This window comes from Antechinus flavipes, chromosome 5 (assembly GCF_016432865.1).
Source record: "Antechinus flavipes isolate AdamAnt ecotype Samford, QLD, Australia chromosome 5, AdamAnt_v2, whole genome shotgun sequence".
Classification (NCBI taxonomy): Eukaryota; Metazoa; Chordata; class Mammalia; order Dasyuromorphia; family Dasyuridae; genus Antechinus; species Antechinus flavipes.
In genome coordinates, this window is record NC_067402.1 from 156,072,741 (window position 1) to 156,100,549 (window position 27,809).

Here is a 27,809-nt window from a genome sequence, read left to right on the forward strand (position 1 = left end):
ACATCTCAACAGAGTCATCACAATGACAATCAGATTTCTGACTGTTAAAAATTTTTCACAGAAAAGAAGAGTAAGGATGGTATAAACTATAGAAATTAAGTGGCATTTACTTTACATTTGATTACTCTAAATTTTGAACATAGAAAAGAATGATTTATTGCATTTTCTAGCATTTTTATATTCTTAGAAACAAATTAAATATAAATCTAGCTGAGAGAACTAATTTCATCCAACTTCCATAAAACTACTTAGGAGTTTGTATTAATAACTGTAATCCAAAATTAATAAACTCATATTTGAATCTTCTTGAATCTTTTTTGAAAATATGTCACTCATAAAAAATGACAATATAATATTAAGAAACTTACACTATTATACCTGATAGCACAGATACTTCTAGTTTGAAATTTTTAGGTCTTGTTGCCATTTACATTTTTCTTTGGCAATTTTAAATGTTGTTCATTGTTTCCCAACTAAGGAAAATAAATGTTACTACAGAAAGTTTCAGTAGAGTAATCAGCTTCCCACTGATTTATATGTCAGGCACTAACAAGGATGGAGCCTGGGGATTTATTACCTTGGAATCTGACCTTACTACCAAGTTGCAGATTTGTAACTGGTACCATTCAAAAATAGTATTACTGTTACAGAAAAAAAAATAAAAACAGCTTATGTCATAGTACCAGTTTGAACCAGGTACAGACCAAAGAGGTATGTGAAGGTTAGATTTTTGTTGTGAAGTCTGACTACTTAGACACTGAGTAAAAAAAAAAAAAAAATAAGAGTAGTTATAGAATTCATAAATTTTTCCCCCTAAAGTTTTACAAAGCAAAAGTTGGATATTTCCAAGGAGAAATTTTTTCCATTTCTAGCCTCTGAGCTCTTTCAATGACCTGAAGGAAAAGCAAACATATTTTAATGACCATTTTATTTTTTCTTTATTTTCTTTTTTGCTGTAAATTTTAGGAAAGTTCAAATAACATTAAATTAATGAGTTATTTGGCAAATTTTTTCCCACAAAATTAGGAAACCTACAGGAATAGAAAGGAAAAAATCATTATTTTCCCTGATAAAGGGAAAAAAAGGGCAGTTGCTGAACTTTAGTGAAATGACTAGGGACACCAAATGTTCTCCTAATCATTAGGTACACCTGTTCATATTCAGTCATGGATAAATTTAGGTCACATTGAAGAGGAAAGTAATTAAAGTGCTGTCAACAAATCTGAGAAAAGAATTGTTTTAACAGGCTTTTAATGACAATGTTCAGTTTCTAAGTTGTCCACTAATCAAGAGTCTGTTAGATTTTGCAGATTAATATGGAAATTTCTTTTGGTTACCTTTGTTTTTTAAAGAAAAATTATTCAGTATTGGGGAATATTAAGCAGATTAGTTGAATGTAATTGACATGTAAATTTAATGCTGAAATTGACTTTTACCTGTTCCAATAAACATGACATCATATTGGCCATCTTCTGCATCCACTCGATCTACTACAATTTGTGTAAACTGGTATTTCACATCTGTTTTTATCATAATTGGACGGTTATTAATAGGAAATACTGGATTGTACATGGCTGGATGACTTCTTGCAAATGTTATAACATCATCTGGAAGGTCCTTTGTAGAGTCAAACCCTCCAAATGTTTTACTGGGACACTGAGAATGTAAGAGCACAGAATACTTGTCAATTAAAAGTAAAATTATATGGACTACATGATTACACAGATGAGTATGAGAATTCTATTTCATTGATAGATTTTTTTCTGGTGTTTGTATTTTATATGTATGTAACTGTGTATATACACACAGGCACACACACATCCTAGAAATATACATATGACTGTATATTTTAACATATATGACATTATGGATATCTTTTGGTAGATGTAGAAAATAATACAAATTTTCCAAGTAAAAACACACACATATATATGTATGATACATAAACTTCCCTAGAATTTTATAAGAATTGGAGAATGAAAACTATTTTCCAGTACTTATATCACATTCCAAATTTTGATTTGTTAGTATTGATTTGATAGGGTAAAAATGTCCATTAAAGAACTTTCAATTAAGAAAAAGACATTTTAACTGAATATTCCCATATCATTACAGAAACTTCTCTGAATAATGCATTCAAATATTCTTTGTTTTTACCTAAAGTATAATGGCACATACAGATATAAATTCAGAGCCTAAAACCAACTAATATTTTAAGAGGGACTTAATTGCTTTATATTTTCCACCACAGAACTAGAACTATGTATTTTTGTGGCCTAAGATAATTTTGGTGATGTTTATCAGTATTTAGTATAGAGTGAAGTCTAAAAAGAATATGCCAAAGAAAAATTTAATTCATACTGATAGGCATACTACACTGAATTTAATCTTGTAATACAAGTATTCAGAGGTTAGAATGTCTTCAATTACTTGCTTTTTGTCTTACACACAAAGAATTTCTGTTATTTGGAGGTTAGAAACTAATATGGAATTAACAGCAATTCATAATCATATAGGATGCTTAGAAAAATAAATCACTTCACTTTGTACCTTGATTCAGATTATTCATCCAGTTTTTTTGCAAAAGAAAAAAAAATCATTGAGTAAGTTAAAGGTTTAGAAACATTGCCTAGTTAGGTTTATGGCTTTGTTATATTTTCTTGGATATTTTACATCATTCCCAATTATATATTTTCAATGAAATAAAATAGAGTTGAAGATTTTAAATATTAATTGAAGTTAAATTTTTTTTAAAAAGATAAGTCTTTATGACTTCTGCTTGTCAATATACATTCTGAATCATTAACTATTTGGTCCCTTATATTCCTTTCTTTTTACACAGGATAAAGTAACATTCCTTTTTCTTAGGAACAGGCCATTCAAACTGAGATCTTTTGTGTAATAGTGTTGGAATGGCTTGGTGCAGCTGCACACTTTCACCTGGCACCATAGCTGCCTAATAAAACACATGGACTTTGCCTTTGGAACAGAGGAAAACAAAATGATCCCAAAACAGATTTAACTGTCTGTTAACATATTCAAAAGTGATTTATGGCTAAGAAAAAGAGAAACCCCTGTATCTGGAAAAGGAATAGTTGACTTCCTTCAGTTTAGATAAATACCTTTTTTTTTTTTAACCCAGTACTTCAAACCATATATTTATAAGTATAAAATTATATATATGTGATTTTAGCCAAACTGACCTTCTTTCCTTATTTTATAGCATTAAATATATTGAAATGTGAATGCTACAATCTCTACATAAATGTAATTTATGACTTCAAAAAGAGAAAACCTTGTAAGATTACTTATGTCTTAAGATGAATTGGTTTGCCTTAGTGAGGAGAAATGGGACTCAAATACTGCATATAATGTAAATGGATTGATGGGAGAAATGTTTTGGTTAAAATTATGTAAATGTTCATCTCCTCACTATATGTTTATCAGAGGTGAGGGCAATTTCGGCTATCCGAGATATTCAGGAGGGACCTGAATTCTCTATAAAAGTAATTTGCTATATGAGAATTCCTAGTAGAGTACAGAAATTTGAGTGCCACAATATTTTTTTATAATTTCTTGGTTTTCCAGGTAGTTTGATGACTATAGCTAAAGAATATGATTATCATTTAGAAACCTAGGAAAGACATATTCTAGAAAGGGCAAGTATGTTGGGATATGATAATTTAGTGGGCTTAATAAGTCCCACTAAATATAAAAAAAATCCTAGAAATTCTGCAATCAAATACACTAAATCCCTCTCACTAGATTATAGGACTAGCAAAAGAGCTCTCAAATTGATGAAGGTATATCTGCTATATTGTAGATTTTTTTCCCCAGAAATAGCAGTCTGACATATGACTATACTCTCATTCTATCTAATCTATAAAATGTGAAATAAATACTAGATCATAAATATAGTGGTAATAATGGAAAGGGTACAATTTTGTTATGAAGCTTGCCTCTAGTGGAAATGAATAAAATCAGAGTAATCCAAATTCAATCTAAATGAATAAATTGTGAACATATTTTTTTTTCAAAATCTGGCAGGAAAGTTAAACATTATTTGGGATAAAGCATTGAAATTGACCATGTATTTACATAGTATACAAAATGAATTATATAGGATGTATTTTTAATATTTCGCACCATGTAATTATGGGAAGATTTGCAATGTAGATATGTTCATCTAAATCTAGACAACTTAATTGCTTAAAAAAACAAAAAAAGAAAAGCAAAACACAATCTTCATTTGAATATCCAGGGGACTTACAGTTCCTGGACGTGGATATGGAACTCTTCCTTGATATGGTACCCATTGATAGTTCGGACCATCCCTATGTGCATATGGACCAAGAAACACCCTTCTCACATCACTCATGCTGTACATACACACAGCTGACCCCTTGAAGATGTTACTAAAAGGTAAAAAGAAAGTCCATTTCTTCAAATAATCTATCAATGTAATTAAGAAGAACCATATAGAGAATGACATTTTGCATTCTAATGTGTTATAGTTATTGATTTTCAAAACTCAAATATGCAGCCTCAGCATATGCAAATTTATCTTTAGAGAATTATTTCATATACACATAATATGTAAAACTAATCTATGATAAGCAGTTAATTTTTTTTGTTAAACAGAACACAAATAGTAACTAACTCAGTATAGTATTTTGCTCAATTTATTCTTGATATGATGATAATGTGATTTTAAAATAATTATGCATAACATCTTCTGAAAATATTCTATTTCTATTAGGAGACATATATATATATACATTTGTGTGCATATATATATATGTATGTGTACACACACACATACACACATATATATATTTAAACTGAATTAGCATTTCAAGAATATGGACACCAGAACTAGCATAAAACAAAGATAATCCAGGGAAAACTATAGTTTGTGTTTGTGTATATAAAGAAATATAGAAAAATAGTTTATGATAATTGCTATTATTCACAATCTTCTAGGGATACTCTCAAGACAGTCCCCCAAATGATGATATATAAATAATTTAATTTTTATTGGAAAGTTTTTTTAAAAAAATCTTTAATTTTCTCATTCTATGTACATAACACTCACTTACTATCATATGAAGACATAAAATTAATAAATCTATATTGGTTGACTGAACTAGATAGTATGCTTTGGTAGAAAGAAAAGTAGAGGCCTTGTAGTCAGGGTAATGATTCAAGTTTAGTATGAAATTATGTGATCTAGGGTGAAACATGTCATTTTCTGAGTCTTACTTGTCCTTACTTGTTCTTAAAATCAAGGTAACAAAGTCATATACTACCTATGTTACAGGCTTATTGTAGAAAGGCTTATTCTGTGTTAACCATTTTTTAAAATAAAGTACTGTATAAATGCTCACAATTATTATTATAATGATGATTGTGAGAAGTCTTCACTTTTAGACACACATTTGAGAGCTATTCTCAGATATAATTGCTAGAATGGAAGAAAAATTGGATTGCTATAGTTTAACTCTAATCAACTGTCTTTCTAAAACTGAAACAATATTATTTACCCCCAAAACAGTTCACCAAAGAAGAGGATGGAGATATCATTCCATAATTTTTCATGAAACTTCATGGTACAGTGAAAATAGTATTAGTTAAATTAAATCCTGCCTCTGATGCTCTTACTTGGGGTAGCTTACTTCCAGCTTTCTCATCTGCAATTTGACAATTGCACCATGTGTCTAATAGAGCTTCTGACTGTATTGTTGTTTAGGTGTTTTAAATATGTCTAACTCTTCATGACCCTCTTTGGGATTTTCTTAGCAAAAATATTATGGTAGTTTGCCATTTCCTTCTCCCCTTTATTTTATGGATAAGGAACTGAGATAAACAGTGTTAAGTGACTTGGCCAGGGTCACAAAGCTAGTAACTGAGATCATATTAGAATTCAGAAACATGAAACTACCCAAGTGGGCCTGGCATTCTATCCACTGTATTACCTGGCTGTCCTATGTGTATCCTTACATAATTTTCATTGCATAGAAAAAAAAGTGTGATTTTTTTTTTCCATTCACACTGTACTCCCCCATATATCAAATAATTTGAAAATCAATTTCTCAGTACATTCTAAATTGTGTCAGTCCAGTTTAACTGCTCTTCCCAATTTAATTTTTTAAATTTCCATATCTATTTCCTCACATAGCAAATTGAGGACTTAGAGTGTAATCTTCAAATATGGTGATCCCTTGTCATAAATTATAAATATTTCTGTGTAACTATTTAGGGTGGAGCTGATACTGAAGATTTTCCACAAACATCTTTATTATGTTATTTGTGAGCAATTAAATTGTGTTTTACATTTCCCAAAATACTTATCTTAGTGAAAGTTTATAAGATAAATAGTACAAATATGTTAATTATGACAAAAACATTATACTACTAAAAGCACTCCACAGATGTAAAATTATTATTTTTAATATTGTTTATGATGAGAAAACTTAAAGAGGATGACTATGAATAATTCCATAGTCATCCTCTTTAAGTTTTCTCATCATAAACATATTTTAGGAGTTGGGGATGTCCAATTAATGATATCCTTGAATCAATAGAAATTTCTAGCTAGAAGGTAGGTGAGTAGTTAGAATGAATGGTTTAGGTTAGATAATTGGGAGAGTCTATTCTCATGGAAGATGAAGAGATTTTATATCTTAAAGATTTATGTCTTTAAAGACACACAATATTTAAGATAGATAAAAAATGAAGACTCTTTTGAAAAGATAAATGGATTAGGTCAGGAAGTAGTTCTGACACTAGTTCCTTAAACTTCAATTTGAGTACCCAATGGGCAGAATATTGTGCCATGCTTGGTGATAGACCATGCAAGAAAAACATAAGGAAATATGATTTAGGCAGGGATTGGTTAAATGATCTATATATTCCTATCTGAATTTAAGGTTCAATAATTTCATGATTACCCAAGGATACAGAAAATTAGTTTTTATTCATAAAGTTTTGCTGAATAATTTAAAAATTCCGATTCCTTCTTGCCACCCCCATTTATATTGTATTTCCCCATCATTCAAATGTCTTGAAAAGTCAAACCTTCAATGCATTCAACATTTTATCAACTCCAAATGGGAACTCATAAGTGCTTGGTCCATTCTAACTTTGCAACTTCATTTCCTAAAGTTATCTTATCTACTTCCACATATGGTACATTGGGGACCAGGAGAATAGACTTTAAATATGGTATTCCTTGTCATAGATGCTAAGGAGATATTGCTATGAAAACACAAGCTGATTTATTCCATTTTTCTTCTTTGTGGTGATTCACTTCTAGTTTCACCTATAAATAAAATTCTTTGGGAATTATCTTAGTTGGCTATCACTCCCATATTTCTTCAGAGACACTTTATGATGTAATATTGCTTATCATTTTCCAACATCCTCCTCTTTAACATTTTTTATTTTAATTTAAACATTATTTTATTTTAATTTAAACATTATTTTATATTCCAAATAAATGTTTGCTTTTGGCTGCCATCATTCATTGTTTATGAAAGAGATCAAATGTTTTCTGGCTAATACAGTTTCTGGGTTCTTTGTATTTTGTCACTGTCACACTGTCACATCAATTATTTTAACTCCTAAAGAAAATACTAATAATAAGGATCAATAACTCTTGTTTAATCAATTTTCCATTTGGTTATCAATAGCTTACTTGAATAGTTCAGTTGAGAGCTATTTTAATTGCCTTCAATGACTTCTTCTCATCTTTGTCTTTTCTTCTAGTTTGGTTTTGACTTTGACCTTTATTGTAACCATCAATTGTTTAAACACAGCTGAGGCAGACTTGATTTCCCTATTTGGCAACTAATTGTATCTTAACTTTTATGTTATAGTCAAGTGCTTACCATGTCTAATGTTTGAAAGTCAAGGCAGAAAAGAATAATAGGAGGCTGGTCTTTGCATCAGAAAAGTCCAAATTCAATACCCGCCTCTTCTACATACTAGCTGTATGACCACTATTTAGCTCTTAGTGCTCCCAAGTAAATCTCTAAGACTATGAGTTATTGATGAGTTGCTTGTGAACAGTGAAAAGCAATTTCCATACTGGGAGTTTCCATACCAATGAAATCATATATTAAAGAAAATAGTGCTCACCATATCCAGTGACTTCCAGCTCTTTTCTGAAATAAAATTATCATAAATACAAGTGGAAGGAAGGTTCTAGGTAGTTTATAAGCCATTGGCATCTTTTATATCTGAATTCTGAAACATATTTTCCAACACTTTTTTTTCACCATCCTCTTGTATGTCCACTTCCATAGTGATGTCACCAAGTATCAGTGGATCTGTCTAATAGTTCAGAAGTTGTTGATAAGTTTTCCATAGAATTTATCTACTTTGTCTTCTGCAATAGATGGCATATAAGATATAATAATCTTCATAGTGGTCTTTTTGCTTTTTCTTATCATGGGGACAAAAAAGGAAGTTGACCAAATGTCCTAAGAAATTATACTTCTTGCTGTCTTTGGTTGCATGATGTAAGCAGCTCTGCCAATTCCTTTATCTGTCTCTCCAAGGAGCATCTTCCTTGGAGTCATCATTTCATTTAACTGCAACTTCTTATTATCTTCTGGTTTCATTTCTAGTGAGAATGTTAATATTGATATGTTTCAGTTCCTCCAGTAACACACTGGTCATTGGACAAGGTTCTTGCTCTTAAGAATAATTAAATTATTGCTTCTAGATGACTGGTGAAAAAAACAACACATTTTATGTTCTTAGCAACCCTTTCCCCCTTTTCTGCCACTGTGACTACTTGTTGATTCATTCACTGCTTGATTGATTGGAATGGAAGGTGACCACCATGTGTCAATGGCCATTTTGCATTTTTTTCTTTTTTTCTTGGGATGCTGTAGTCACATATTCATTACTTCTTAGTGCCCATCATATTGAGATGAGATTTTTTTTTCATTATTTAACTAAATTGTTCTGAGGACATTAGAGACTCAAAGCCTCCCCCCCCCCTTTTTTGGTAAAAGTCTAATGGCAAAGTCTAATAGAATTCACAACATAATGTATTTTCACAACATATTGTATAAAAATGTGAGAACAGCTGCTCATCAATGCCTCTTTGAATATATTTTAAATATGACAGTTAAAAGTCATTACTATTGTAAAAATCTAGAAGCTATAATTTCCAAGTGACTGAGATAAAAGTAGGAATTTGACTCATACTATCTGGAATCCCCATTGATTTGTCCTAATTCTTCATTTTCCTTTTATTTATGGAGTTATAAAATAATAAATCACTTTTGCTTTTATGCTTAAGTAATGCTATAATGCAGATGTATACTTAAAAAATAAAATGCATGCCTATCTTTTAACTAAACTCTTTTCTGTAGAAAATTTGCTTTAAAAAATAAAGGATATATTCTTTTAGTTTTTGGAAACTTTCCAAAAAATTGCACAAATATGTAGAAAATAATACAATTAAACTTTAATAGTTTACAGTAACCTAAAATTTGGTGTTACAATAACTATTATTTTATACATTATTTAAAATGTAGGTAGTGCCTTTGTGGTTTTATAACCTACTCATTTTTCTTTTAGAAAAGAGAAAACATGAAGGACTCAAAAATGACTTTTATGGAGCTGGTAAATTTCCATGTGTATAGATTAAACCAAGCATGGGTGAAAGTTTTGGTGATTCTGAGTCTGTTGCTTGTTGATTGAGATAATACATGAATAGCATCACTATTTCTGTGTCTCCACTAGTCATTAGGTATAAATCTTCAGTGGTATAAATTCTAACTGCTTCTATTTAACAAACAACTATTTTAATGTAACTTATAGGTAATGAACTGTACTAAAGGCTGGACAGAGAAAACAAAACTGATTCCTACCTTCAAATGACTGAAAATCAGAAAGAATACACACACACACACACACACACACACACACACACACACTTGCATGTATATATGTACATGTGAGCATATATGCAAATATGCATAAAGATAGGTGCATGTGTGAATAAATATTATAAGATATCAGCAATAGCTACATAAATGGCAGGCAGCAGGGTGTAGCAGAGAAGATAATAAGATTTAGAATCATAGCACTTGATTTTGAATTCTTTTTCTACTATTTTAATTGGAGAATTCATTTAATCCCTTTGGGTCTCAGTTTTCTTTCCTTTGAAACGAGGTGTTTGAATTAGAGGGCCTCCAATGTCCTGCCTACTCCAAATCCTATGAATCTTTATGCATCCTGAAGAAAGTCTCAATGAATTGGAAAGATGTCAGCAAACCAAGTAATATTAGAACAGCTTGCATTTATTCAAAAAGGTAGGACAGTAAAAAATTGGGGAACTTGTTTGGAAAGTACAATGAGTGAAAGGTGGTATTGTGGAGAGCCATAATGACAACTTAGGATGTTTATACTAAAGAGGCAACAGGAATTCATTAAGTGCTTTTTGAATGAGAGAATGAGACTACCAGATTTATATATGAGGCATAATAATTTGTTACCTTTGTGAATAATGGATTAGAAGATGATAACACTGAAAATTTTGTTACTAATAGGGGAAATATAGTACACATGGATGGAAGAAGAAAAGAGCCTAAAATAGAGTAATGGCAATTTAAGTGTTAAAAAGGGGAAAGTAGATGTAGAATCTTCACAATTTTGTACCTGACTGGATATTGGAAGCAAGAGAGAAAGAAAAACCAAATAAGATTCCAGATTTTTAAGCCAGGTTGACTGAAAAGCTTTGATACTATCAACAGTGACAGGAGAATCAGAGGAAGAAGAGTTTTACCTTGAAAATAATGACTGTTGGAAGGATTATGTTGAAAGTAACAACAGAACATCCAGATAGACATGTCCAACAGGGTGATAGATATTAAATATTGGAATGTGAGACAAAATGAGGAATATTTCATTTGGGGATCATTCCCATAAAAGTAAAAATTAAAGCAGTCAGAATAAATGAAATCTGCAAAGGAGACTGCATGGAGAGAAGACAAAAAAGAGTATGTTGGAAGATATCCATCCTTAGAGATCAGGAAGAAAAAGATAAACTAATGATGGAAACTGAAAAGGTATGCTATTAGCTGCATGAGAACCATTAGTTAGTAGTGAAAGAAATTAAAGTAAGAAAGAGCATAATGAAGAATGATTGGGTCAAGACATGCAAATGCAGCGGAATGGCCAGTAAGTAGAGAATTTAAGCCTGCAAATAGGGATACTTAAGAAAATAGTTTAACTGAAGCAATAAGGACAGAAGCCATAATACAGGCAGTTGAGGAATAAATGAGTAAATTATTAAAATTCAGAGCAAAATTCCACATTTTTATCTGCTATGATATCTTTGCAGTAGAAAATATGAAACAAAATCATATTTTGTAGACTTATCATATACTATATTTTAGTACACAATAAAATTATTAGATGCTAAATTGTATATTTTAAACCTTAAATAACTTTAAATGTTTCTTAATTTGATGGTTCCACAGAATGAGAAGAAATGTAGGAGAAGGTAATAACATTCTATTTCAGAAAGCCTACTGGCTTTCCGCTGCCCTAGGAAGTTTTGTTCCTCACCATCCCTGGAGTACTTTTTATCAATAGAAAAAATAATTAGCCATCTAAATTATTTTCTTCAGAAGGAATAAGTTCATTATAAACTAACTGAAGATTATTTTATAATGTCACTAGGAACATTTGTTAAAAATACAGCTTTCCATATTAATAGTTGATCATACTATTTTTTGAAACCAAAGTTATAAGAAGATTCTTAGAATAGGTACACTGATAGACTTTCAGACCAGACATTTTATTTACAACATGGAGATTATTATTTCCTTCAATTATTGGGGTTCCAAAGCTCAAAGGTTAGGAAAACGTGGCTGAAAAATATTTTCAACAGGTCATGGGCAATCAGAAAGCACATAATAAACTTTGTATGAAAATAACATAGTAAATTTAATACCTGGAAGTTGTAAACACTCCGTAGACTATTGGATTTTTAGGATCTTTGGAATTCATTAAGAATACATCCTCTATATGAAAAGAGTAAAAAAAAAAATAATGTCACTTTATAGTCTGGGGAGAGTCTGAAAAAAATATGTTTAGAATGACATAAGCTACTTACGCAATTCATCAAAATGAGTGTCAATGCCATTAGGCCCTGGCACTGAACAAATAAGCCGAGCCTTAAGGAAAGTTGTCCATTTATTAACAAGGCTTCTGTGTCCACCAAAGTCATTCTGAAAGGAGATGAGTAGAACTATGATAGTATTTCCATATGAAATAAGAACTGAGCAAGTAAATAAAGATGACTGAAAATAATTTACTCTATTTTGCAACTTACAGTATCATCAGATATGTATTTCCAATTTAACATTTAAAAAAACCTATATATTATTTAATGTAACTACTGATTCAACTTTGGGGATTAATAAAATCCAATCCTTCATTGTATGATTGGGTTCAGTAGATGTATCCTTCTATTAAAATGAGATGTATAAAATTTCATTATGAAGAAACTTCTTCAAAATATAACTAGTCAAACAAATCTCCCAAATTGCATGTAGGAGAGTAATAATTGAGGAGGGGAAGAAGAAATTTAATTATAAGGAAATTTCAAATAGTAATATTATATTTTATGTATTTTCCATGCTAGTACACTTTTCTCACACACATATTGCTCTACCTATACTGGCATCTAACAAAGAATAAAATAGAAAAAGACAAAAAACAATTCAGCAAAATCACCAAATGCATTGTCTAAAAGTATATGCAATATCTTTTATACATTAATAGTATTCACCTCCTGTATAAATTTCTAACAAGTATTCATGATAATAACATCATTAACATTGTAAATAGAAGTCCAAAGTATCTCACAGATTGTTGAATTTTGAAGATTCTTTGAATTCACTAAGTATATTTCAGAGAAACATTTTGAATTTTTAAAAATGAAACCTTTAGTAAAATCCAAATTCAAGTATTTTTCTATTTTTTTAAAAAAAAGATTTATTGATATTATGGGACTTTAGATCAAGAAACAAAGAATAATTCTATGAAAAGAATATTAGCAAAAAAAATAGTAGACATATGAAATATTTAATTGTGAAAGTAGGGTATTTTGAGTTAAGAAAATATGTACCTTATTATAATTTTGATAATTTTATAAAATTAATACATGCCATGAAAATAAATATGTTATTCTCAAAATATTTACAAAGAAATATCAATCTGAAGTGTAATTTACAATGAAAAATACAGGAATAGGATTCCTTCTACTTTAATTTTTAAATGTTTGAATTTAATTGAATTTTTAATTTAAAGTTTTCTTGTCTCTCAGAATTTGAAAAGGATATACTTACTAGTTTCCTACATAAACTCTCAGTTGGCTAGAGAAAGAATTCACATTGAAGAATTGATTTTTATAAATGTATTTTTTTAAAATTATACTGATAGTTTCTTTGGAAGTAAGCCTCCTCTTCCCCATTTTTCTGAGAGGAAAAAAAAGGTGTTTTCAAAAATAATTTTCCCAAGAACATAAAACAGTGGACAAATTGCCTGGAGACCTAGTCTGATTTCTACCACTTAACATCTCTGGAGCTCAGTTTCCCTGAAGGAGCTAGTTCAGATGATTTTTACATTCTCTTCTTATTTAAGCAAAGTTTTTCTGTATCAGAAGGCATTGGTAATATAGAGCGGAGACGCTGTTCTTTCAAACTGGAGTTTTTGACAAAGATAATTTTAAAATAATTCAACTATACATATACAATATCATAATTTTGAGTTTTAGCTGGAGAAGATAAGTGGAAAGTGCATTAGTGAGGGAAGGCTATGCAAAGTCACCAGCCTCACTTTCTCCTTAGAAGGCATCTGAGTCCAGTGGCAAGATACAGATTAGGACAATTGGACATTGCCTTGAATGTAGTGAGAGACATTGGCCTTTTTAAGTTAAGGTTTTTCCCAGGTCTATGTTTGACTGGGACAATGCCCGTTCAGTAACCAAGGCTAATCATTTATACATATATTACCTACATCATAGAATTGCTTTGAGGAAAGTGTTTCTTTTCAATAAGCCATAAAATATTATATAAAATTAATTACTATTACCTTATGCAATTTTTAAAAAGTGATTTGAATTATTTTCCAAGCCAACTTTAATCAATAACATGGATTCTATTCACATCTTTCATTATGAATTAATTGCTTCTTATTCACATTTTTAAAATATTATATCAGTGATTTCATTAGTGAAAGTACTTTGTTCAGTGATTCAAACAATAAATCTTCCAAGTTATACCTTAAGTATTTGGCTTTTATTTTTTGGCTACAACTAAAAAAAGAATCATCACATAGTTATAAACATCTCAAAATTTGGGTAAGTTTTTCCACATACAATATGTATGCATACTGAATTTGTCATACTCAGACTACCACTTTGGTAATATTCTTGCTTCCTTCATTTCTAAGATTTTGATTTCCATTGGTATAATCTATGATACCTAAGATAACTTACATGCTATCAGCATAGGATTTAAATAGCTAATACAATTATACAAATTGAAAAAGATGTAATAATATTTATGGCAAAAATTGCATTCTTTTCCATTGCATTCTTTCCTCACCTTACATATTTGACCTATTCTAGCATGGGTAGCTTTTCCAGAATGCTCTCCATCTATTGCATTTTCACGGAAGAAAAAATAGACTTTGTCATCTTCTGGATTGTCACTCTCTGGGATGAGGTGGACACTGATAAATCTTGGATCTGAGAGACAAAATGAAGTACATATGTTAATTAAAATGACATCAAGACAAAAGTATTCAATTTGGTACACTGCAATTTCTTCTTAATTCTCTTGCATCTTCTGCTGCAAATGAACCCTCCCTTTTCCTTCAACTCCAGTGTTTTTTACTTGCTATTTTCCTACAGGTATTTCAATGCCTGACATAAACATCCATTTGCCACATCACAGAACTTCTACAGGAAAGTGATAGCATAGTTAACAGAATGTGAATACCTCTTTTGATATTTTTTAGAAATCCTTACCTCTTATATCAAACCAAACTCTTATATCAAGGTAATTCTAGATGATACAAGGAAGAGTATTTGTCAAGGGTCAGAAAACCTGGATTACAAAGTAATCATTAAAGAGGGAAAGGACCCATGTGTGCAAAAATGTTTGTAGGAGCTCTTTTGGTGAGAAAGTACTGAAAAATGAGTGGATGCCCATTAACTGAGGAATGGCTGAATAAGTTATGATATTTGAAAGCAATGAAATATTATTGTTCTATAGAAGAATGATGAATGGGCTGATTTTAGAAAAACCTGGAAAGATTTACATGAACTGATGATAAGTGAAGCAAGCAGACCCAGGAAAACAGCATGATTGTGTAGTAATCAACTATGATAGACTTGGTTCTTAGCAATTAAGTGATCTAATGTAGTTCTAATAAACTTTGGACGGAAACCATTATTAGCATCCAAAGAGAGAACTCTGGAGACTGAATGTGGATCAAAACATACTATTTTCATCTTTTTTTCCTTGTGATTTTCCCCTTTTGTTCTGATTTTTCTTTCCTAACATGATTGTTATGGAAACATGTAAAAAATAATGAGTATGCATAATCAAAAATAAATAGATAAAATGTAAAAAGCCTACTTCTGGAAATGTATGTATAACCTTGCATAAGTCATTTGTCATCTTTCAACTTCTATAAATCATATGTATTTTGCATATATTTATATGTATGTGGGTTTATTATGATGTATTTTTTGTACAGGCTATAGAATATAAACTCCTTCAGGGCAGATATTATTTCACTTGTCTTTGTTTTTCCAGCAACTATAAAAATTTCCTGGCTCATAGTAAGTGATCAATAAATGCTTGTTGAACAATTAATAGCTGCCTTGCAGAGTTTCATGAGGTACACTTAGCTAATAAAATGTCCAGCTCTTATATTGATGTTCCCATCTGGAATCATTCCTAGTCATTATCATAAGCTGAAAGTGCTGGTGCAAAGGAAGTCAAGAATGATATGAGATACAGTATACGAAAACAAATTATTAAGAACAGTACACCTTCCCCAAAGAGTGATATCTTTACTCCTTATCCCAAACATAAAAATACTTTTCAAACATCTTTTATAGTAGATATTTTTTACTCAGACTTTCATTTGAGCAATTCTAATTTCTTACATAACTCGGGCAGGAAGGTGGAGGAGTGATCAAGTCAATAAAGAGGATCTCATAAAACATGAAATAATGGGACTTTTCTTTTGGAAAGACTTCTTAGTGTACACAGAATCACTGCCCAGAATTACAAAGAGTCCCATGGGGAAAAAATATTAAAGAAATGTAGGAGAGTCTCTTGTTCAGAGAAGGTTGGAATACAGTTTATGAGAGTCCATGATTCTTTGTGTATTTTAGTACTTTGCATAGTGTACCATACTCCACTCTGTATCTATCCATTTAATCAACCAGAAAATACAAATAGATTCTATAATAATTAGGTCAAGTTGACCAAGCTGCACTATAGGCCCCAAGTTTTATCTAGGCAAAGTATAATATACTACTATAACATAGTATGTTGAATATTAACCAGAAATAATTTGAAGTAGCAGCCAGTAAGGCAAGAATTTTTTTTCTTATTACTTCTATTGTATGATACAATATCTATATAAAATCCAATTTGCTTATGACTGCACATTGATATTGCTATTTTAATTTCCTCATGATTTTAAAATGTAAAATCCTAAAATCATAATACATTTAAAAAACAGAATATTATACAAAAGACTTCATATAAATATTAAACTCAATACACTTCGTTCCTATGATTCTTTTTCTATCAAAACATACTTGGAAAAAACTAGTCATATCTGAAGCTAGCCCTCTTCCTTTATTCCTGTTAAAAAAAACATTCCAAACCCAGAATTACAGTAAATATCTTCCATATAATTTCTTCAATCTTCATCCTTGTGAAGAAACACCATTAGTATGTATCTTTAGTTTTAGATATCTATACTTTAAGAAATATATATGCCATAGAAGGACTTTAAATTGTTTAGCCTAGAGAAGAAAAGATTTAGGGAGTCATGGCTGTTGTTTCTAAGTTTTTGAAAGGCTTAACGTAAGAGGAATTCAACATATTTTTCTTGGCAAAGGGAAGAACTAAGCAATGGGTAGGAATTGAACAGGAGGCTGATTTTGGCTCAATGTAAGAAATAACTTCCTAACAATCTCTTGTCCAAAAATAGGGTAAGTTGCTTTGGGAGTCAGTGAGCTCCCCATTACTGGAAGTATTCCAAAAAAAAAAAAAAGCTGAATGGCCATTTGTCAGCTTTGTAAGAAACTTCAGGGGGCCTCTTGTTCAGGTAGGGTTGGAATAGACTACCTCTAAGACTCCATGATTTTTGGATGTGCATTTTAGTCCTTAGCCTTAGAATATACAATGTTCTACCCTTTTTCCCCTTTTTAATCATCTAGGAATAAAAATGAATTTTATAATTATTGAGCCAGGTTGAATAAATAGCAAAATACACCCTGAGTTTTATCTATGCAAAGTGAAATATACTACTATTATATAGAATGTTGAACATTGACCAGGAATAATTTCCAAGTAGGAACCTATGGTTCTGAATATTTGGGGGGATAGGCTTATAGAATAATTGTTCTTATTACTTTCATGATGTGATACAAAGTTTATTTTTTAAAAAAGAACTTCTCTGGGCAATATGTATATTGATATATGTGTTTATTGTTATTCATTTTTGGCATGTTTGAGAGAAAATTATCCTAATGTCTTTAATCTTTCCCCTTCCCCAAGAAGAATACTCATTTTTCTTTTACTTTGACAATTCTATTTATCAATCTTTTTTTTTTCAATTCTCTTCTAATCCTTCCTCTTTAGTTATTACCTTTACCCATCTTCAAAAACATCACAAATGTCTTCAGGAGTTCCATTTACCTAAAGTGAATTTATAGATTTCTCTCTCTTTAAATGTACAATGGAAATTATGATTTTAAAACTATTCTTCAGTTATGTTCTTTCTTCTTGTTATTGATTGCTAAGAGGTATTAGTTTCTCTCCCCCACTTCCTGTACCTCGTTTTCTTTGATTATTTGGAGATCTGTGACTATCCAGTTCATTAAAGTTACTTAATAGCTAGTTTTCAAAATTATATCTGAATGATAATATTAAGCATATTCAGAAAGCAAGGCCATTCCCTTCCATCAGACTGAAAAACAACATTAACCCTAGTGGTCAAGCATTATCATCATTCAGAAAAACCTTAGCCAGTTTAATAACTTGTCTTGCCTAAAACTCCCCATGGAAAGGTTTACAAAAACTCACTTGGGGCTGGTCTACTTTATTAATTGAGTTCAGATTCCTAGGGAAGGCTATGATATTGCAGAAGCTACTGCCCCTGAATGGGAAACAGAAATGAAAATCTAGACAAAGTTTTTTCAAATTAAATTCCACTGCTCTGCAATCCATTAAAGAAGGATATAGCTATTTCTAGGTTCCAGATATAAATTGTTGGTTTCAACATAGCTAAATCCACCCAAAATAATTGATATAAATACCCAGATCTTTTAATAATGTAAACAGTCATGTCACCCCTATTCATCATGTTCTTTTTCATGGTACAATTTTATTCCCTCTCCCATGGAAAAATTTTTATTTCTTAATCCTTGATGACAATGGCTTCACAAAAACTTGAAGTTTCTACCATTTATAAAAATTCTTTGTGATTTGAATCAGGAAGTTAATGTGAAAGGACATTGGAAAACTGCACTTCAAAAGAAAGTGGCAAAATCCATTTAAACAAGATCAAAGTACATTAATCTCTCCAGCATGAAACCATAGTGTAAACACTCTGAAAGGTAAATACAATTGGAACCTTTTCTCTGATCTGTCTAGCTTTGATAGTGGGCCTCCAGGGAAAGAACTTCTGTCTTTGCCTGTATTGCATATTTCTGAATACACTGAAGGAGCTAAACAAATAATCACATTGAACAATCTTGTAGCCAGTGCCATCACATGAAATAAAATATGCAATCTTTATTCATGATAATAATAGTAAATAGTCACTTTTCCTCCTTCCATCATTTCCCTTCCCTCCACCCTGCCATGATATTATGCTGCTTTTTATCCCAGAGTTGGCATCTCTTGGTAAAATGTACTTTGGTGCAACACCTGCCACTTGTAACAGTACCACTTTGTTCAAATATTTTCCACAGCTGCAAATTAAACTGTCCTTCAGGTGCAATCTCTCACTTAATGAAAATGACACCTTGGCAGAGGACATGCTGCTCCCTTTATGATTCATTTGGCAGCCTGTGGTTATTTAAATAATGAAAACATTTTGCTGTTCTCAGCACTTGAATCAATCTGAAACCTCTGTATGCCATCATCTTAGCCAGCATTTAGCAGGCTACCCTGCTCTATCCTGTCAAAACAAAACAAAGGAACTACTAAACAAAACCCTCCCCAAATTAAAACAGCAGAGAACTTGGCTGTAGAGATATTTAAGTTCTTGAATTACTAATCAGAGGCTTTTCACATCTTTTAACATAAAGCACAAGAATGAAAGTGTACATTTCTAGAACACACACACCATATATATAGCCCAGTTGGCTAAAGAACGGAGCCAATGAGATCAAGGTCTCATATTCAGTCCCCAGATGGGCCAGAAAGGTTTCACATAAACACACACACACACATACACACACACACACACACACACACACACACACTTTCATAGTCATGGTCTGCACTCCTAACTCCAGCCAATCACTAAACAATGCGTGCATAGGTCACAAGGCAATTCACACAAGATCTGGAGGATGACTCATTGCAATCTATCAACACTACTGGAAAAACAACTCATAGCACATGGCCTCCTGGCTCAGTAGCATCACCATGATAAATGATTGAGGGAAAAACATGTTATTCATAGATTTCCAAATGCATGTATAAATTTATGTGTGTATAGTGATATTTTTCACTTATATATGATATTACTGAAAATGATTCCTATCTGGAAAACTAAATATAACTCTGTAACTTTAAATACTAAAGCATAAACTAAAAAGTTTACTTCAGGTATATATAAAACTTTCATATGATGTAGAGGAGAACCAAGGATTTTGATCTTCTGTTTGGATGTATTTTATTCACTTATGTTCCAATAAATTCGGGTTGGGTAAGAAATGTAGTAGGATGTTGTGGAAGAATGCTTGCTTTGGAGTTGAAAATCAAAGTTTCAAGACCTCACTTTCATACCTCCTATCTGAATAACCTGAGACTTTATTTCAAAGCCACATCTTATTTTATAGAGTCTTTGTTTTCTCATTGACAGATTGATAAAGTTGGATTAAATCATCTCTAAAGTTCCCTCCTAAGTGTAACTTAGAGGATTTTACAAATGAATTTGAAATTCATACTATGGCTATCAAAATGAAATATTTATTGTATAAATTATATTGTTAGAAAATAAACTGCAATAGAATCTCTAGAGTTGAGACTTGTAAACCCATTTTCAGGTAAATCAGTGATTAAAAAGAGTTAAGCCGACTTGCCCAGTGTATGATCACAATGCTATTATAGTTTATTTATCTTTTGATTTTGCCATGAGGGAAGAGAAGACTAAAGAAAAATAAAGGAAATGTGCCAAAGGCCTTCTTGCTAATCAAGAATATTAGGAATGCAAAAGTAAGGTCATCACTAAATGTCTAACAGCCTAAACAGAAGGGATGAATTATTTTTTTTTTCTTCCTTGTACAAATATGTAGCTACTAGGGCAAAGAGAGACAGAAGACAGCTTAAAAAGTGAGAAACAAGAACTGGGAAAATCTACTTGAAAATAAGGGGGAAAATATTCATAGTGACTAAAGCCCAGAGATAGAACTAGCATTGTATTGTTTGTATATGTATTTCTTTGATTGCTGCTCCACAGTGCCGTTGGGTAACTATATAGCACAGTGCGTAGAGTGCTAAACCTACTATCAGGAAGACTCATCTTCCTCAGTTCAAATCCAGCTTGAGACACTTATTAGCTGTATGATACTGGGCAAGTCACTTAACCCTGTTTGCTTCAGTTTCCTCATCTGTAAAATGAGTTGGAAAAGTAATGATAAACCATTCTGGTATATTAGCCAATAAAATGTGACCAAAACTGTTGAACAGCAATAATAAATAAACTTCTATTTCTATAATTTGTATTAACACACTTGTGTAAAGAATTGATTTGGAGTTGGAAATCTTAGCAATCTTCTATAATAAATATTCTATAATCTTCATTCCATATAAAAGGAAGTTAAGGCTAAAAGGGGATGTATAGTTTGCTCAAGATCACAAAGGGAAAAAGAGGCTGAGATTGTATTTGAACCCAGGTCACTTGATTGTGTTATTATTGCAGTTATATAAGTATCTACAAATAAACCTGACTCTTTGGGTTAATTGAATTATTTGTTTCTCAAATAAGGTTAAATAGAAATCATTTCAGCAAATAATTTTTAAGTGTATGTATGTGCATGTATGTGTGCTAGTTTTTCAGGGAAAACAATTCTTGGTTAATTTGTATGAAAATTTTTAAAATATAGGTTGGTTTATTCTTACAGTAATTTTTTAGTCAATAGAAGACTATTTTTTTAAAATTAGAAAATAGACATCCCTTCCTTTTTCCCAAATAGAAATTGGTATTTTAAAATAAATATTCAAAAAACTAAACTCTACTTTCATTTTCTATAGCATACTTTTTAATAGAAATGATGTACATGGAATCAGCCATATTTATTTCTCTAAAATAACTAGAAATAAGAGGCACTTTTGAATTTGGATAAGATAGATAAAATATCAAGTCTTTAAAGTATGATGCTAAGAAAGAAACTATTGTTCTGAGATAGATAATAAATATAACCTATTCATGCTATGACTTCACATCCAAACCTCTTCTTAAAAGCATTAGTAGAGTTTCAAGACTTGTATTTTTCTAACCTACCTCATTTTAATTTTGAGCACATTTTCTTTCTCCTTGCCAGCAAGATAATCAAATGCTTTAGACATTATGCTTACTCTGCTATATTGAATGAAACTTGAAATGAGTGCAAGTCAGTGCATGTGATTTATTTTGAAAAGATTCAGTGCTTAAGCAAGGAGCTAAAAAGTCAACCCACAAAAGAGATATAGTACAGGCATGATTTAAATCTTTAGAAGAAAGGAAAACATACCAGTACTTCCCTCTAAGTCCTTCTCAAGTCCATAGCTCAGTTTGGCTTAATAGCAAAGGTTTAGATGTAAATGGAATTGGTAATTAAATCAATGCTTCTTGGCTAATATTAGAAGGTGTCTTGTACAAATAAGTAGCTCTTAGAACTTTTTGAAAATCAAGTTATTAATGAGCCTTATAATTAATAGCCTGCCTGCCCCAATGGTATGACACAGCAAGTCACTGATCCAAGAGTGAAAAAGTCCTTGCTTCTTCTCTAGTCTCTTACATATACTAGCTCTGTGACCCAGGCAAGTCACTTGGTCCCTCAGTACTGTAGACAACTTTCTAAATTGTAGATAACATGTGAAAAAAAAACATCTCAGTTGTTTAATTTACTCAGCATTTTTTGAGCATCTTTTATGTTTGTTACACTGTAATACAATTCCTGCAAAGACAAAAATGAAATAGTCCGTACCTATGGGGGCTCATATTCTCCTATTAAATAAAATGTACAAAATTTGACATTGATTCTAAATCACTGATGACATGACTGCATACAGACAGTTGATAGTGAAATGACTTCAACTTTGATAAACAGCGATATCTTGTCTTCTCATTTCCCTGAATGCTATTTCTAATCTGACTTCCTTTTTTTTTTTTTTAAATTGGCTATTTTATGAAATGAAGAATGGGGGAAAATAAATATATTGTTCATTGTTTCTCAGAGAAATTTAACTAATACAAAACAATCAACACAAAGAAGAGTTCAAAAAAAAGTTTAAAAAAACTGGCCCATCAAATACATTACAAAATAAAAAAAAAAAATTCAGTATCAGAAGGACATTTAGAGGCCATCCAGTACATGACTAAGAACCATCTTTAATATCCTTCCATTTCAGATTTCTGCTATCTCTTAAGATAACCCATTTCACTGCTGGACAGCAATTATGAAATGTTTCCTTATGTCAAGTCTTTATCTGTCCTGTGAAGCTTCTTCCAATTGCTTCTAGCTATTCCTTCTGAAGCAAAGCAAGAAAATGTCTAATTGATTTTACTTATGATCAACTTTAAAGTACTTGAAGCTAATTTCTACTCCTATCTTCTTCTCTTCTGCAAACTATCCCAAGTTCTTTCAACCAATAAAACATGTACACTAGTATTTCATTATTTTAATAATCATCACCTGAATATTCTTCAACTTAGCGTTTTCCTCTCTAACAGTAGTATATATAAGTGAAAAAAAAAATGCTTCAGTTACAACCTGATCAAAACCAGACTACAATAGTACTACTACCTCTGTATTCTGAATCCTATGTTTCTATTAATATATAATAAGTTTGCAATTTATAAATTTTCTACTATTTGTTTCTATGTCTGTGGATTTTTTAAATCAAAATATACTACTTATATTTAACAGTGTCAACTTTCATCTTATCAACTAGGAACAAGAGTGATTTCCCTAGATGTAGGCCTGACCATGAATTCTACTTATTTAGTAAATTCCAGCAGCTTCATATTATTTCCAGAATTAAATATAAAATCATTTGTCTGACAAAGCTCTTAGAAGTGGATCCCTCCCTTCCTTTTCATCCTCTTTACAACCTCTTTACATACTCTACAATCCTCTTTATTGGTTCACTTTTTTCACACATGAGAATTTGTGCTGGTCATAACCGGAAGACTGTCCATTCCCCTCTGCCCCTTGAAAACTATGGCTTCCTTCAAGAGAGTACAAAACCTTCCTTTTTCAAAATTATCTCTACAATGATTTCCTTGAAGGTTAGTTTCCATCTAACCTGCATGTATCTTTTAGGAAACTTGATAGTCATCATAGTTCCTTGATGCCTTGATCCTCTTTGTCTTTCTTTATATTCCCAGTGTTTACAAGTACATGTTATAAAGTAAGAGCTTAATTAAATTCCTTTTTGCTTATTAGATTTGGTTCAACATTTGTTTGCCTTCTAAGATCTTTTGTGATCCTAACCTTTTCTTCCAAAGTAATAATTTTATTCCACATACAAATTGGATATCCATGTGTTGAACTGTACAAGAAGATAAGATAAGTTGTTGGGAAGCAATTTATTAGGGTAAATATCTTCACTTATCCCACTTGCAAAGCCAAAATATAGCAATCAAGAATAAAGTTAGATTCTAATGTCAAGTTAATCCACTGTTTCCAGTTAGTTACTGCTATGGATAATGTAATTGGAATCTAGTTCTCTTTCTACTCATTCTATACTGCCTATTTAGTCAAGTAGAGATTTCTAGAAAAGACAAACAGGTAGACTAGGGAAGATTTTTACTATATTAATATTTTCTCCCAATATTTCTATATTGTAATATACCATGTTAATCTTTTTACTCATTATCACATAGCTTGGTCAGACTAAAATATCTTCAAATAAACATAGCACTTTTCCATGAATTTTATTCTTGAATTTTATTTTAATTCATAATGATATAATAATATTTATAGTATAACGGAGCATACTCCTCATAATGGCTAATCTTTCACAGCTAATACCTAACATTTATATAACATTTACTGTGTTCCAAGCACTATAGGTGATTTACAATTATTAGCTTATTTGATCCTCATAATAGCCCCCATATTATTACCTCCATTTTATATACAAGGAAACTGAAACTAATAGGGTTTGTGATTTACTAGTTACTGCCTAAGCTATATTTCCTAACTCCATTGTCCATCACTCTACCTACCATTCCTTCTAGTTGCTGGTTTTCTTTGTGACTTATACCCACTTGTCACAAGAGACATAAGGAATCCATAATAAAATACTTTTAAGAATTTTCTTGAATGTTTTAATAATTAAAGCAATATTTGGATGAATCACTAAAATTTTCATTTTTGTTTTTGACACAAGTATTAAGAATTTGTTTTTGTTATTTTTTTCTTTTTTTCATAAGTATTAGGATCATAGATTTTAAAAACAGAAGGAACCTTATAGGTCATATAGTCTAATGCCTTCATTTTACAGATGAGGAAAGCAAGGTCTAGGAAGTTCAGGTATCTTGCCTAGTGCCCCAGCAGTAGAATATTGATAGAGGAAGGATGAACATGGTTCTTCTAAGCCAAAATCCAAGAACTTTTCTCATTATATCATACTATGAAAAGAGCTACAATCTACTCAGATTGGTTAGTAGCAGAACTTCTGTTGTGCTTTATTTTTCTATACAACTTAAAAAAATGTTCCCAAAAATATTGTAAATTCAAAGGATACATTCAAGGAAGATAAAATGTTTAATGACAATATAATTACTAGCTTCTAGGCTTTTGTTCTTAAAAGACAATAATAGTTTTGATACTTAAATCTAATTATATGAGCAAGACATTTTAAGACAGAAGGGGAAACAGATTATATGATAATTTTCAAAGTAAATTAGATTTTCCACAAACAATATTCAAATAACTATACAACTACTTTAAACTCAAGAGCTGATTATCCATTTAAAAAAGGAAAATCACAATTAAATGTCATTTTGGAGGGCACTATCTGAACCTTATCTGTTCTGGGAAAGTGAACTCATGAAATAATTCCTACAATCCCTCCTTTTGGGTCCAAATTAGGTATACAGAATATTAAGGAATATGAATCACAACATTTGCATGTGATATGCATGTAACTACTAAATTTTAAGCAAATAGCACATATACTAATTGTGACTGTTCGGTTTGTCATTCTCTTTTCCAGCTCATTTCACAGATGAGGAAACTGAGGCAAACAAGGTTAAGTGACTTGCCCAAAGTCACACAGCTAATGTTGAAGGGAGAGGGAAATTGTTCCCATTACTGAAACTTTTCCCTTTAAGATTATGACTCTGAAACTGTGTTCCCTTTTGATTTATGATCCCTTGGGAGTCTCAGCCCCTCCTGGGGAAGGCATATCTCCCCCAGATAAGTTATCTTTCTGGGATGCCAGACCCTTTAATTCAATTAGAAAACCTGGTCAAAAGGCACCCCTTTGAAGTATTGTTAATTCCAATAGGAGATCTGGGCCTAATACTTATAAGCATCCAGGCCTGGAAACCTTGGTTTGCTGAAGCCTCAAGACTCCTTTTAAAGGGCAGCTTCTAAACTCACTTTTGGCAATAGGAACATGCTATCCCAAGGAACCTCTCTTTCTCCTTGGCATAGCTGCCTGTGAGGACCCCCTGCCCGCTGAGAAGACATTCTCTTTTCAGTGTTAACCTATCTTTATCTTTCTCATCTATTTCCCTAACAGGACCTGGCAGAATGCCCAAGCAGCTTGCTCAATTGCTAGAACCCTGTCCACTGAGAAGGCATTGTCTTCTCAGTGCCAGACTCCATTTCCCTAATAGGACTTTGCCACTATAGAAGTCAGTCTCTTAGCAAAAGTGGCTTTCTGTCCAACAATAAACTTTCATTTTTGCCAATTAATAATTCGGGGTTTCATGAATTCTTTCATGAAGAACTTTTGTGTTGACCATAAGGGGATTTTAACAACTCTGACTGCCACTAACCTCAACAGTATTACTATGAGGGTGGATATGATCAGATCTTTCTAATTCCAAATGAAGCATTATATTCACTATATTCACCTAGCAACCATGTAATAAAATCTTAAAGAGAGTAACTAGGGAGAAGTATTTTGATTTAAAAACTTACAAAGATGGTGAGTCAGTCCATAGTTAATAAATACTTACAAAATGCCTATTATATACTAGACATTGTTGTAAGCACTAGAGATACAAAGAAAGGTAAAATATAGTCCCTGCCCCCAAGAAGCTCGCAGTCTAGTAGAGGAAACCACAAATTCACAGTTTGAATTCAAGATGAGTCTTCCTGACTCCAGGCCCAGCACTGTACTATACCACCTAGCTACTCCTTAGTGTATCAATAGGTACGTTTTAAGTGAATGTCATTATCAGGAGAGACATTAAACATACTGGTTAGAGATTTAGTATTAGAGTAAGGAAAACCTAAGTTCAAATTCTCTTTTAGACTATGTAGCTTTGAAAAACTCTCTAGGATAAGATGAGCTATCTACTTCGGTGAAGAGAATTGCTACATGGAAAGAAGCATCACTAATCAGTCATGATCATGTTATATTTACTTTGTGTCATTTCTTTTCACTATAAATTTATTAAGTTCATAAATACCAAAAACATGCAGCAGAAAGGTGAAGGAAGATCCTTAGCTGTGGATTCTGGATAGGCAAATGATGGTTCAAGTTACCAGAAATCTTTCTAAGAGAACACTGTAAGATGAATCAGTATCAAATGATGTGATAAGGAGGTGAACAGGCACAACAAAATTTTCAATGACAGTTTAGATAGGTATTAAACAATACTGTAATCTTCAGTGATCAAAACTGATAAAAGTCTTTGATGAAAGTATTACTTCCACAATGAGGAAAGCTTTCATGACCCAATCATCCCAGTTCTCTCATTGAAAAATGAGGGGCTTGAGAGACATGATCTTTTAATGTGCTCTTTAACTCCATGACCTATGATCTAATTGGGCATGAACTAATGTGGGATTTTGTAGTCAAAAACTACATTGCTAGCAGCTGTAAGAGTCATCCCCAAAGAGATCC

At 31.6% G+C, this 27,809-nt stretch overlaps 1 protein-coding gene across 1 annotated transcript in view; it reads right to left on the minus strand.

Moving 5' to 3' along the window:
* SEMA3A (semaphorin 3A) overlaps positions 1–27,809 on the minus strand; it is a 288,274-nt gene that overhangs the window by 47,349 nt on the left and 213,116 nt on the right. Inside the window, exons 7-11 of the mRNA XM_051963284.1 lie at positions 14,637–14,779; positions 12,140–12,254; positions 11,978–12,047; positions 4,271–4,415; positions 1,437–1,656 (exon numbers count right to left, since the gene is read on the minus strand). Of these exons, the coding sequence (XP_051819244.1) occupies positions 1,437–1,656; positions 4,271–4,415; positions 11,978–12,047; positions 12,140–12,254; positions 14,637–14,779 (693 nt within the window). The remainder of the gene's footprint in view (positions 1–1,436; positions 1,657–4,270; positions 4,416–11,977; positions 12,048–12,139; positions 12,255–14,636; positions 14,780–27,809) is intronic.